General features: G+C 34.8%; 1 protein-coding gene across 1 annotated transcript in view; it reads right to left on the bottom strand.

Moving 5' to 3' along the window:
* LOC149778457 (uncharacterized) overlaps positions 1-14,755 on the bottom strand; it is a 139,860-nt gene extending 125,105 nt beyond the window's left edge. Inside the window, exon 1 of the mRNA XM_089939299.1 lies at positions 14,554-14,755. Coding sequence (XP_089795425.1) covers positions 14,554-14,617 — 64 coding nt within the window. The 5' untranslated portion in view covers positions 14,618-14,755. The remainder of the gene's footprint in view (positions 1-14,553) is intronic.
* Positions 14,756-15,371: the final 616 nt, after the last annotated feature.

The raw sequence follows: 15,371 nt of genomic DNA, 5'->3' as shown, positions 1-15,371 counted from the left end.
ATGCATGGGCATTGTGACTGAGACGACAGGTCTGAGATAACCAGACTGAGACAGAAAAAGTAAAGTTAGCAAAACAGACAGATTTCTGTGTCACATGCGCGAGAATACATAATATCAATAGTTATATATAAGATTTCTTTATTTCAGACTGCATAATCAACACATCTGAATTGAAATATAAAATATTAATATTAAATATAAAAGTATTTTAAACATAAAAGACCATAGGTATCATGTACATTTATGAAGACACATCTACAAGTACAGAATGTGTCTGGTATTGTTAAGAATGAAATTATGTAAGACATTTAAAGGGTAATTTATTCCATCAATTTATAATCCACAGTTCAACAGAGATTTCAAGATACAATTCTTACTACTAGATATTCTTGTCATCACTGAAAACACATACTTTCTCAAAACTGAATACATTATAGTTCTTCAAAACTGAATACATTATAGTTCTTCAAAACTGAATACAATATTGTTCACAATTATGTTAGAGGCACTACATCATCTTAAAAGTCTTAATAGTAAATAACTAATAACTAGTTTTCTTTTCATACAGTCACAAAGGTTTGTTCACAGTGGAGAACAATACACTGTGCAGCAATAGGATTTGAATAACCTAATTTTAATATTCAAAGAACAATTTCTATTCTACATTTAGGTAAAAGCATGTTTGTTTGAGTACACAAAAATCTGTAATGTCTCATCATATCTTCATCATCTGACCAACTGAATATTAAAATCTGATTCAAATAAGTATAATTGCTGACATATGTACCAGCATGACCAATATGATGCACAGAAGGAGGATATGTTAATCAAAAAGAAAGTTAATTGAAAGAACATGTAGCCAACCAATTTTAGTACATTATAGACAATATCATTCTCAAATGCATACTGTTCACATATCTTTAATAATTTCCTTAAACCTGCAATAGACCCATCAATGAAATATCATCAGGAAAACTAAAAATTATTAAGAAATAACACATTTAGTATCAAATGTACCCCCACATGACAATGACCCAGCATACGATTTAACTTGATTATGTATATATTAAATAAAAGAGGGAAAAGAACACTTCCCTGCCTCACCACATTGGTTACATGTAATGAGCTGGATACTGCACTTCCCAACGCATTTAGTACAATTGTTGGCCATACCAGTTACCTAGAGTGTGAACTTTATAATGTACAGGTAGACGGGTATTGAATTTGAAGCAGCTCTTTAAAAAAATGTTCAAAAATTGACCATATCAAATGCCTTACTAGCATAAAAAAAATATGCACACACAGTGCTGCCACGTTTTCTTAAAGGCATTGAGGCAAAAATCTGTTGAATGGTTTTTTTTTAAAGCAAACTGATTATCAGAGATTGTGACTTTATATCACTGTATTCCAATACATTCAAATAGTCTCCAAATAACTGTTGTAAGAACTACAGATCTATAATTATTTTTCTCCACCAGGTTACCAATTTTATTTTTCATTAGCAGGATAATTGTAACTTTTGTGACCTCATCAAAGTTACGTACAAACATACATACCATTATACCATTAAAAAATCTGAAAATTTAGAATATTCTATACATGAAAAAATTTGATCCTGGACATTTACCTACTTTGTTTACCTATGGCATATTGGATCTCAGATGATGTGAATAGTTCAATACAATGAGGGACCAAGAATGCTGAAAGAACAATCATTATCCAGATTGTTTTGAACACTATTGAGTAAGGCTTCAAAATGATTTTTCCACATGATGCATGTCATTTAAGGCCATGGTTCCCATCCATACAAACTGGTAGCCTAGTGGAAGCTGTAGTATGGCCATGGTTCCCATCCACACAACTTGGTAGCCTACTGGAAATTGTGGTATGGCCATGATTCCCATCCATACAGATTTGTAGCCTACTGGAAGCTGTAGTATGGCGATGGGTCCCATCCATACAAATTGGTAGGCTACTGGAAATTGTGGTATGGCCATGGGTTCCATCCATACAAATTGTTAGCCTACTGGAAGTTGTAGTATGTCCATGGTTCCCATCAATACAAATTGGCAGCCTACTGGAAGTTGTAGTATGACCATTGTTCCCATCAGTACATACTGGTAGGCTACTGGAAGTTGTAGTATGACCATTGTTCCCATCAATACATACTGGTAGCCTACTGGAAGTTGTAGTATGACCATTGTTCCCATCAATACAAATTGATAGCCTACTGGAAGTTGTAGTATGACCATTGTTCCCATCAATACAAACTGGTAGCCTACTGGAAGTTGTAGCATGGCCATGATTCCCATACATACAAATTGGTAGCCTACTGGAAATTGTAGTATCGCCATGGTTCCCATCAATACAAATTGGTAGCCTACTGGAAGTTGTAGTAATTGGCCATGATTCCCATCAATACAAATTGGTAGCCTACTGGAAGTTGTAGTAATTGGCCATGATTCCCATCAATACAAATTGGTAGCCTACTGGAAGTTGTAGTATGGCCATGATTCCCATCAATACAAATTGGCAGCCTACTGGAAGTTGTAGTATGGCCATGATTCCCATCAATACAAATTGGTAGCCTACTGGAAGTTGTAGTAATTGGCCATGATTCCCATCAATACAAATTGGTAGCCTACTGGAAGTTGTAGTATGGCCATGGTTACCACCAATACAAACTGGTAGCCTACTGGAAGTTTTCAAAGTATTTTGTTGAACTTGCTTCCAGAATTTATAGTGGTCTAAAATTTCAATTTTCTTTTTGTAAGCATGTCGGCTGTTTCAATTCTTCCTTCTTGCATAATCAAAGAACATACATGTACCTAAATTTGAGGTCTAGCTTGACCCATTTAGTTACAGAGAAGTCCATAACTACACTTACTGTTATCATGCCACCTGACCATGTCTGGATTTACTAGCTAAGTATTTACCAGAGTTAGGCAATAATTTTACTATATCTGTGTAAAATCCATTAATCTGTTTCATATGCATCTGATTACTACGGTTATGATCATTACAAATTGTAACACAACATGGGATCTCAATGTTGTTTAATAAGAATTCAATAATTCAGTTTTTCATCGGTTTTATGGTCTGACCAACTGATGTATTTCAAATTTAAGAATTCATAGGGCCATGAATCAAATCCAGGAAGCAGATCAACAAAGATCATCATTATATATAATGGTTTAATGCCATTTTGCAGCCCATGATAGGCTATGCATGGCAGCCAGTATATCTGGTGGAGGAAGAACCCAGGAAAACCCTGGTAAGAACCACCAAGCCACAGGAAGCTATGGCAGTGCCCACTAAAGAATGTATTAATGTAATCTAAATTAAGGCTACTTCTTCTAAAAAAAATATAACTTACATCTAACAAATTTGAGCAGAAAGAAATTTAACTATTTATATTGACGACTATTATCAATCTTCCAGAAAATTAATGAGACCTATACAGAATGAACAAAATGGATATCAACAAATAAAATGAGCATGCAAATTATACATAATGGCACATAACTGGCGTACATAAATCTCAAGTTTATTATTACTGTTTGGGTCCATTATTACAAAAACTAAAGCTTTCATTTTTTAAATGAAGCCTTACTGGTTCAAAATTTAGGCAACATACCTAAAGTAGTACATCATTACTATGTCTTGTTTTTATGATGTCATTACACTCATGATGTAACATCTCTTACCTCACTTTCACACCATCTATAATATCTACTTGTGGTTTAACAAAATTTCCTTTACTTTGAATACTTCAGCCATTTCAATTCTTAAACTGTAATGACTGGACAGATTTTGTTACAAAATGATTTTTTTAACCCTGAAATAAGAAAACAAAACAACCATGCATACTGATCTTCAGTTGGGGAAAATCCCAGCCTTGGAATGATAATTCATTGGCGGGAATTGACAAAGCCTTATCTCTGTCCACAAATTAGGCTCCAAATAACAACCATGCATACTGATCTTCGGTTGGGGAAAATCCCAGCCTTAGAATAATTCATTGGTGGGAATTGACAAAGCCTTATCTCTGTCCACAAATTAGGCTCCAAATAACAACCATGCATACTGATCTTCGGTTAGGGAAAATCACAGCCTTGGAATTACAAAGCCTTATCTCTGTCTACAAATTAGATTCCAAATAACAACCATGCATACTGATCTTCAGTTGGGGAAAATCCCAGCCTTGGAATGATAATTCATTGGTGGGAATTGACAAAGCCTTATCTCCGTCCACAAATTAGATGATCTATCTGGTTCAATACCCCTATCCCACATTAATAAATACAAGTACATGTATGACAGATTCTATTATTCAACCAGTTGATATAATCCACACAATATGAGCTTATATAATTATTATTTGAGTAAATTTCATGAGATCAAAGCTCCATATAACAACCATACACTATTATAACAGGTCTTCATCATGTTTATGAACAAAACTAAATGTAATTTTGTGGGGAAGGGGGTAAAACCAATTTTAATGATTAATATTTACCTGTTGCTATTGCATAGCTGGTCTTTTCTGAGAAAGAAATACCATGACCAAATGAGGAAAATTCCATCCTATCATTAGGGAGAACCAGAAGCTTCAAGAACACTGAATGACCTCTGCAGGAGAACACAAACTGGGCATGCCTTTAGGCACTCATCATTATTTTGAAGGAGCAGGCTAACTTAGTGGTACATCAGTGTGGCAAGAGGGGAGGGAATCTGAAATAGCAACAGCTAAGTATTAAATCATTAAAATCAGCTTTATGCCCACCCACCCCAAACCACATTTTCATATCAGTAATACCATACCTGTTGCTACTGCATAGCTGAATTTGTCAGCTTCATGCTTCGTATCCTTCTCTTTTTAAAGGAGGCCAAATAAAAATATATAGTAATGGGCATACACATATATCACGGTCATCTCCAACACATATATGGCTGAGACTGGGGATCTCACTGGAAGTGAATCTAATAAAGGTAGCTGGGTTTTTTGCTTAAAAAAAGAATGAAAAAAAATGGTTGACTGGTCTTTCCAATCCGAAATAACTGATCAGGTCTGCTAATTGAGAATCCATCCCAATGGCAGGGACTTTTTAAAATTTGAGAGTGTTCGTGTCATGACTCTATGGTCTTAAACAAAGTAACAGAAAAGAATGAAAATGAACAAGTTTTGTAAAATTTACAAATAATTTATTTCCCTATAATACAAAGTGAAAATTTAAAAACAACTTACAGTATATTGAATTAAATCCCAAATAGTCCTAAAGATTTTACAACAAATCCAAATGTATAAAATTCAACTGAATTCCAGTGGTATTCTGTGTGCCTATAGTCTCAAACATGGTAATTTCTCAGTAGCCTGGATTGTGGCAATGTGGTAAGATTCTTTTGATGTATCACAATATTATAATCCAAAAAAGTTCTTGTCTTAATTCACTATAATTCCAAATCAATGTTTATGCCCAAGAATATTACTGATGAGCACTTGATACTTCTGGTGAATAATAATCTGAATAAATAATTCCACCCAAAAGAAATAATGAATACAACAATAAGACTGATTCTGCTAAAGATGCTAATGCAAGAATGAATATTTTCTAGAGTAAACAACATTATATAAAAAAGACAATAGTAGAACCAGGATGAGTGTCAAAAGTTCATTTCTAGAAAGTTTTAGGTTGTCAACAAGATAAAATTGTACTAAAATTATAATAAATACATGGCAAACATCAGGTCTAAGACTCAGATTAAGATAAACATGTTCACTTCTATTCATAATGATCGTAATATTTAATCTATTCTCACAGAGAAATATTAGCTATGTATAATATTGTTTACAAAATCACTGGCTCTAATCAGGTACACAGTGAACTTAATTTTGGACGTGTACAAAATACAAATGTATATAACATATAATCATTAGGAAAAGCTAACAAATAATACAGATTAAATACACAAAACAGTTGGAAAGGGCTGTTCAATAGCCTTAATAGTAGAAACTTCTACCAGGTAGAGTTTCTCTTTAAAAAGAAAGAGAGAAAAAAAAACAGCCACTGATCTCAAAGAGAGACAGCTAGGATTTACATGTTTTGTACTACAACAATCACAAAAGATTCTGTGTGTTAGCATCATACACCTTAGTTGCTGATCTTCTCTTGGACTAAATGATGCACTTGGCAACTTGGATTTAAAAATATTTCTTTGCAGAGAGATCATCCAAGACGAGCCCAGCATAAAGGTAGAAAACTGTGGGCTGTTGTGTAGTAGAGAGCCTATGCTGTGGCCAAAGGTCCATTCTCTGAGGTAAGGTCTTGGAATAGTCCACAAGCAGATCAAGAAGATCACTGAACCATGATCACAGAGGCCGTGACCAAGAAGCAATCAGAATGACCTGAGCAAAGGAATGCCTACCTTTGTGAAGGACCTGTGGATCATCCTGATGGGTGGGAAGGTATAAGCAAACAGATGATCTCATCTCAGGCTGAAGGAATCCACTGGCCAGTGACTGGAGAAACATAAAAGGCAAGCTTGTCTTTCAGCTTGGTGGTAAACAAATACCCCACATAAAAAAATAGTCACAATTCATGATACAGGCAAGATGAATTGTTCGCAATATAAGTTAGGTGAATTAATCGTTGGAAAGCAAGTCTGTAAATTGCAAAATAGAGAAATTAAAATCAAATACATACCCTTTGCTGTTTTCTTGAATGTGTGTTTTTATAAAAGAAACAACCAAACTGGAAGCATTAATGCCCTGCAGAAATAACAAATCAAATGCAAGACATCCATTGCATGTATGGAATTAATGTCTAAAAAAACTCTCAAGAGAGCTTAAATAAATGGATAAAAGTCAACCAGAGTATAATACTAATGTTGAAGAAGAATATAGCACACAAGACAATTAATTTGCCTGCTGACCCTGAAGCAGCAGCTCATCTTCTTTAATAATAACAATAATATTAAAATGGATTAAGTACAGCGCCTAATCTTTAGATGCTCTAAGTTCTTAACAATAACACATAAAAACGTATACAATGACAAGATTACAAAAACAAACACCATGAGATTACAGAACAAAAACATGCTGTTATTGTATTTACAATAGGTGAGTTTTAAGAGCTCTAAACTCTTGTATGAGATCACAGTGCACTTATGTCTAAGATCTATGGGCAATTCATTCCATGTAGCTGGCCCCTGGTATGCAAAAAGAACATTATCTGTATGAATTCATTTTAACAGTGGGAACAATGAGAATGCAAGTGTCAGAAAAGAAGTAAAGTTTCTAGATGGGGTATACACATGGGTGAGGTCAGACAGGTATGTTGGACTGGAGTCAGTCAAGAAAAGGTATCATAGTTAACAGATTTTGTGTTTCATTCTGGATCTAATGGGTAGCAGTGGAGGTTACAGAGCAGGGGTAGGGAGGTTTTGCACAGTTTTTTGTACTCTAAAGATGATCCAAGCAGCCATGTTTTTAACTTTTTTAAGTTTCTGTAGCAGATACTGAGATGAACCCAACAGAAGTGAATACTATGGTCCAGTCTTGAAAGTGCTAAGGAACACATAAGTGTTTTTGTGGTATCAATCAAAAGGCAAATGTGAATAGAGCTGATGCATCTCAGCTCCAGATGGACAGCCTTGCATATATTCATTACATGTTTGTGTAATGAAAGTGTACTTCCAAGATTGACACCTAGGTTTCATACTGAATGTGTAAATTTAATGTTAGTATTGCTGATACTTATTGTTTGAGGTGACAGATGTAAATGAGAAAGTCTTTGCATGGTGATCAGGATGACTTCAGTTTTATTATCATTCATCTGCAGCTTGTTACATGTCATCCATGGCTTTACATCCAAAATGTACCTCTCTATGCCATGGATGGTACCCTCAACTTAGCTAGATTTGTACATTTCAGTGTCACCAGCATACAAGTGGTGAGACACCTGATGTTGATCTATGACACTTGAGAGCAGCTAAGACATAAATCAAATGAACTGGAATATTTTCCATTTACAAACAAATTTTTGTGTCATGTTGACTAAATAAGACTTGAACCATAGTAAGACTGTTATCATGAATACATGTTGGACTAGAAAGTAATATACCATGATCTATTATAAATAAGACTTGAACCATAGTAAGACTGTTATCATGAATACATGTTGGACTGGAAAGTAATATATCATGGTCTATTGTGTCAAATGCTGCAGGCACGTCAATGAGGGTGAGGACTGTAATCTTTCCACGTTCCAAAGCAGAGAAAAGGCCATTAACTACTCTCAGAAGAGTAGTTTCAGTTCTATGGCGACAGTGATATGCAGACTGTACATTGCTAAAAACACTATCTGAAATCATATGAGACACAAGTTGGGATAGAACAACTTTTTCTAATCATTAGTAATTTCCCATGCTCAGAGTTCATGATCATTAGTAATTTCCCATACTAGAGTTCATGATCATTAGTAATTTCCCATGCTCAGAGTTCATGATCATTAGTAATTTCCCATACTCAGAGTTCATGATCATTAGTAATTTCCCATACTCAGAGTTCATGATCATTAGTAATTTCCCATGCTCAGAGTTCATGATCATTAGTAATTTCCCATACTGAGAGTTCATGATCATTAGTAATTTCCCATACTCGGAGCATAAATAACTTAAGAGCTCAAATTTTTTTGCAATATCACACTGCCTTCATCAGCAACTAATGTTGATTATATGATCTATTATAAGTCACTTTGGATATTCATTTTCTATTTCAATATGGTCTCACCCAGCCTGAGGCTGATTTAAGCCAAGAAGTTGTGGCAAAAGACACAGTAGACATGGTGGAAGTGTCCAATACAATCCAGATGTCCTAGACCCAATCTGGCACCAACGTCCCTCTAAGAAGGCATATTAGGATAGGTACCAGTGTTTGAAATTCATAAAAGCAAGCGAGCACTTTGCTATCAATAGTTACAATTCTTATATGCCAAAAAAGTGCTGGATGGAAAAGACTGAATCAGAAGATTCCTGCTAGTGATATTTGGAAGTGTGTTTAAATAATAACTAAAATATGAAATATGCCAGTGGCCATTGAAAATAGCCTGATTTCTGCCAGCTGAAAAAAATTTAAATTATTAAAGTGAATTTTGAGTAAATGATGGGTGCTTATTGAAGATACGTTTGATTATTATGCTGTACAAGGTAATATATGAATACAGTGCTCCCCTTTTATAAAACTGTTCATAAGAGTCATATAAGTGTTAGTGATTATACTGACAGATGTTCCAGTAAGGCTCCATCATAAAAGTCCACCAAGATAGTGCGTTTAATGATAGAAACTATTTGGTTCTCATTAGCCAGTAGCTAAAATTAAATGACTGTATTAAAGTATCAAAAATAAAAGAAAATTCAGCCAACAGAATTAAAATATAAATGATAAAAGAACAATCAACTAGTTTATTGGGATCCATAACATACCTGCATTATAAATGGGACAGCTGTATGCTGATGGGTAAATTTAAAGTAAGGGACCTCTGTAATCCTAGCCACTTAAAAATATATTAACATACAACCTTTTACATCTTTGGACCACTGTAATCCTAGCCACAGAAAAAGTTATTAACCTACAACTTTTTACATTTTTGTACCACTGTAATACAAGCCACAAAAAAGGTATTAACTTACAACTGTTTACACACTTTGGATCACTGTAATCCTAGCCACAGAAAAACAAGTTCTCAGTTGAAATATTTAATGCAAGTGAGACCATATTTTATACCTATGGTAGAGCATTTAATTGCTCATTGCTCCAGACAATCTGGAGTAGATTCCATTACAAATGGAGGTTGAGGTTTTTCAATTTTTCAACACATCTCCTATGGCAAGAACACTGTAAGATTCATGCAGAACTGTTCTAGCAAGAACACTGTAAGATTCATGCTAAACTGTTCTAGCAAGAACACTGTAAGATTCATGCAAAACTGTTCTAGCAAGAACACTGTAAGATTCATGCAGAACTGTTCTAGCAAGAACACTGTAAGATTCATGCTAAACTGTTCTAGCAAGAACACTGTAAGATTCGTGCAAAACTGTTCTAGCAAGAACACTGTAAGATTCATGCAAAACTGTTCTAGCAAGAACACTGTAAGATTCATGCTAAACTGTTCTAGCAAGAACACTGTAAGATTCATGCAAAACTTCTAGAAACTGAAGCATCAATCTGTCACTCTAACTGGTCATCTACAAAGAAGTAAAAGTCTTCAAAAGGCCAGGAATCAATGTAAATGGGACTGGTCATCTACAAAAAAGTAAAAGTCTTCAAAAGGCCAGGAATCAATGTAAATGGGACTGGTCATCTACAAAGAAGTAAAAGTCTTCAAAAGGCCAGGAATCAATGTAAATGGGACTGGTCATCTACAAAGAAGTAAAAGTCTTCAAAAGGCCAGGAATCAATGTAAATGGGACTGATCATCTACAAAGAAGTAAAAGTCTTCAAAAGGCCAGGAATCAATGTAAATGGGCTGGTCATCTACAAAGAAGTAAAAGTCTTCAAAAGGCCAGGAATCAATGTAAATGGGACTGGTCATCTACAAAGAAGTAAAAGTCTTCAAAAGGCCAGGAATCAATGTAAATGGGACTGGTCATCTACAAAGAAGTAAAAGTCTTCAAAAGGCCAGGAATCAATGTAAATGGGCTCATCTACAAAGAAGTAAAAGTCTTCAAAAGGCCAGGAATCAATGTAAATGGGACTGACCATCTACAAAGAAGTAAAAGTCTTCAAAAGGTCATGAATCAATGTAAATGGGACCGGTCATCTACAAAGAAGTAAAAGTCTTCAAAAGGCCAGGAATCAATGTAAATGGGACTGACCATCTACAAAGAAGTAAAAGTCTTCAAAAGATCATTAATCAATGTAAATGGGACCGGTCATCTACAAGGAAGTAAAAGTCTTCAAAAGGCCAGGAATCAATGTAAATGGGACTGACCATCTACAAAGAAGTAAAATTCTTCAAAAGGTCATGAATCAATGTAAATGGGACCGGTCATCTACAAAGAAGTAAAAGTCTTCAAAAGGCCAGGAATCAATGTAAATGGGACTGACCATCTACAAAGAAGTAAAAGTCTTCAAAAGGTCATGAATCAATGTAAATGGGACCGGTCATCTACAAGGAAGTAAAAGTCTTCAAAAGGCCAGGAATCAATGTAAATGGGACCGGTCATCAACAAAGAAGTAAAATTCTTCAAAAGGCCAGGAATCAATGCAAATGGGATCCTCTAGTGTGGAAAACAGGTTTTGTGGCATAAAATAATTACCATCTGCCAATATTACTCAACATAATTAAAAAGCAAATACATAATAAACAACATAATTTGTATGTGACTATTCAATCTCTCATGTGCTTTAGGATCTACAGTTGATCTCCTAAAGTTCATTAAATTATGTAGTGCGATTAAATTTCAGTCTGCCTGTTAAGACCTATGTGCAAGAATAGCCTGTTTTCATTGGCCAAACATCGATGAAACAAAGAAGAGATGAATAGATATACAATTATGACTGATTACTTGAGGATCTTTTATTCAATGAATTTCATTTCAAAATAAATTTTCTTCATCTTTTTTCTTGGCATACATTCTAATTTCTTTCACTACAAAATTTCAAACCACATGCATATGAAACCATTTCAAAACATGAAATCAGCATCCCATGAATATCAATTTTCAGGCCAAGACCTTATCTGCCATATAAATTTTCATGGCTACACAATGTGTGAAATAAAACAGTAGTTCAATACATGTACTTAATGAAATACATTTATTTATTTCAATCAAAAGAATGAGCCTTAAATAAAATGTTCGAAATACTAACTACAACATTGACTTAATATTAGTACTGATCACTGATCATCTGTGTTTTATGTTTTGAATACCGACTCAATCCACAAAACAACCTAAAAAATGTCAATTACATTAAAATGTTTGCATCATACTTAAATTTTAAACAGCTAGTAAAGGGCACATTCATACATGCCTTTCTAACCTTTTACAGTGACATAAAGATGCCAGCAATAAAATAGAATTTACATGCATGTACTTGGTATCATAACATGTCAATGCATCAATATCAACATATGGCGTAGAAATGCCTGATGGTCTTAACATACACCTACACTGTATAAAACTCGTTGTTTCCTCCCACTCAGAACATAACACATGTGGTGGTATCTATTTATCACCAATGTCTGCCTGTGATGAAATTTCCTCAGTTTTCATTACCACACATAGCAAATATGCATCATGAACAACACAATGAAGCATTCTTCCACACATTAGTAAAAGTGTCCTTTTATCAACTGATACGTTTGTTTCAAAGAAAAAAATTGACTCATTTGAACAGAATGAAAGGTCATGTTGGATCACAAGGGCAAGAAAATTTTACTTGAACTCAAAGTGACTGGTTAAGTAAGTTTATTCATTCTCATGAAAAACAAGGAAATATTCACACAGGCAGCCACAGGTGTGAAAGGAACATCACCTGTGGCTTGGGACAATGCAACAGCAAATGCATGTGTAAGGTTTATTGACATAGCTGAGTTTCTACTACCATAACAGATCAAAAAGGTATGTATATCACTGCAAGACTTATGTCTGTGCTGGGTCTAGCCAGGTGTATTAATGTAGCATTTCCCATCTGACAGCACGTATTTCCTATCTAGCACACTCAAACATTTGGCACAGACAACAGCCATGAGAGCATGTGGCTGCTGTGAATGTAATTTTTTAGCATGGGCAGGTATGGGGTTCGGGGTGTGGGCAAAGCTGGTGCAATCCCTTATGGCTTTCCTGCAAGTTTCATCTAAAATGGCATATGTATATGTTTTCAACAAGAAAATGCAACCATACTTCTCGTATTCCACATGAACTTAAAGCTATTTAGTGTACGATCAAAGACTTCTCCATACCTTTCTGATTTATATTTTAGGGTCCCTGAACCTCAGATACATGCTATAACACACCAATCATTTAATTTTCAGAGGGTGGTTAGAGTCAGGCTTCTGATATTTTTTTAATTCTGGGCTCCAATAACTTCATAAAAATGCTCTGGTTATGATTTGCAGAAAAGACGCCAACTAAATCCATCATATTAGTTTACCAAAAATATTACCCATTATTAACCTGGTTTAGTGTTTAAATAGAATAATTGCAGCTCTCACCCTACCCACCCCAACCAAGCCCACTCCTCCAAATTAAACAGTCGATGGCTGTCCCTAAATTATGTGCAATTCTCACTTCTTGAAAAGTGCTACTTTCAAACAAAGAGAAAGAATGGAAGAGATTTTCAAAAGAAAAGAAGTTGTTTACTGAGGTCTTGACTTCCAGTAAAATATGCTGGCAATGCACCCAAAATACCAACATGCCATTATAAATATGACCAGTGTTAAACCTAATCCATGTTTCCTCTGACCCTTCCCACCCCATTTTTGATATTTAGTCATTTCTGTACACCCCAACAGAAATGTCCAAATATAAAAAATGGGGTTGGAAGGGTCAGAGGAAATTTGGATTATGGTAAACCCAGGATCCAGTGAACTAAGGACAAGGCGTCCCACAGATCCCAAATCTAATGGATAAAAGATGTCAAAGGTGAACATTTTTATAATATTACAAATTGTCATAAAAAAGTCCGAAGGGGGACACCGGTGTCAATGAAGAGTTGGAGGACACTGGGCTCTAAACATTTTGGGAAACCGACTATATTGCATTCAAAGGGCAACATTGTCTATGCTATTCTAAACTCCAGCAGTATGCTCATAAAAACAAACCACTGATGAGTTATCCAATTGCTACTGACTTTCACAGGGAGTATTAACACTGTGACTAATTATAAAATATAATTTATAATTATGAATACTTAAACTGTGAATTATGATGTAAAGATCGAAACAAAATTTTCTTTATATCTGAAAACAGCAAACTGATGTGTAACTTTTTTTATAATTTAGATACTGTATTGCTTTTCTGCTATATATTAACGCGTTAATTTAATGTTCTTATATCTATTATACCCCATATACATCAATCTTTAAAACATATATAAAAACAATGGATATTAGAAAATATGCTAATTTAACAAATTCTTATTCGATTAAATGTAAACAAAATCACAGAATAATAGCACTGCTAAACACAAGTTTGTGAATTTAGGAAAATACAATACTTAGGAAATACGCAAATGTCACCCCCTTTTAATGTGTTTGTGTCGGTTTTATTATCAACCTTGTTTGAAACCACTTGACGATATTTGACAATGATCTGAAATTAAGCAGTTGCAAGTTCGTTAAAGGGGTTAATGAATATATAGCACTTCGCACATAACTTCCAGAGAGAGAGAGAGAGAGAGAGAGAGAGAGAATCCGAGAGTCCTAACTGTAATCCAGAAAGGGAGCTAACTTCTTCAGACGATACTTACAATAGAGAGAGAGAGAGAGAGAGTCCGAGAGTCCTAACTGTAATCCAGAAAGGGAGCTAACTTCTTCAGACGATACTTACAATAGGTGACTGCCATCAACTGCTTCAATTCTTGCTGGTTCAACTTGCTGGATTTCTTGCCCATAATAATATATATATTTATTATTGTTTTTAAAGATCACTTTTCGTAAATTATGTCACTCTGTCTCTATCAACAACGAGTTTTCTACAACCATGTCACATGTATTCGTACCTTCTTTCCTGCTACGTGCTACGTATCTATGCTTTCAGGGCCTCACCTGCGGCTGAAGCCTACCGGATCACGTGATATAATTAGCTCGTGCTCTGCGCGCGGAAAATTGATTGCTCGTACGTTTTCTCTATTACTGAATCCAATGCACTTCGTCTTTCAATCAAACTAGCAAGAAAACTATCATTTTGTTTAGAACATACATATTGCTAGCAGTCCTTGCAGATATCTGAATTAAAACAACGAGCAGATGTGTATGGTGTGTAACTGCATATCAATACATGAAAGTAAGGTGCTTTGTCCACGGATACAAGTCCAATGCTAATCTATTTCACAAATGAAATTAAATTGTGTATGAACTCATTTTACATAACACGTAATATTTCTTTTTACTATAAAGTGTTAATAATGAGTACTTTGGCCAAAAAGACTTGCCGTTTGCGAAAAGGACCTATTACGTTTTTACCAATAGTTTCAATTAATATTTCTATATCACGATTGAAATTAATTTGTGTATTAACTCATTTCACATTGCATTTAATAGTTCTTCTTGGCTCGAACTTGGTCAAGATGTGATTATTTTAAGTGAATGTTTATGATGTGATGAGTTTAAGTGAATGGAATCTTTAAAATGACATGACTGGGGTAA

This window comes from Sinohyriopsis cumingii, chromosome 17, assembly GCF_028554795.1.
Source record: "Sinohyriopsis cumingii isolate HCF-2022 chromosome 17, ASM2855479v2, whole genome shotgun sequence".
Taxonomy (NCBI): Eukaryota; Metazoa; Mollusca; class Bivalvia; order Unionida; family Unionidae; genus Sinohyriopsis; species Sinohyriopsis cumingii.
Note: the sequence above shows the minus strand (reverse complement) of the source record. Positions and strands in the feature narration are given on the sequence as shown.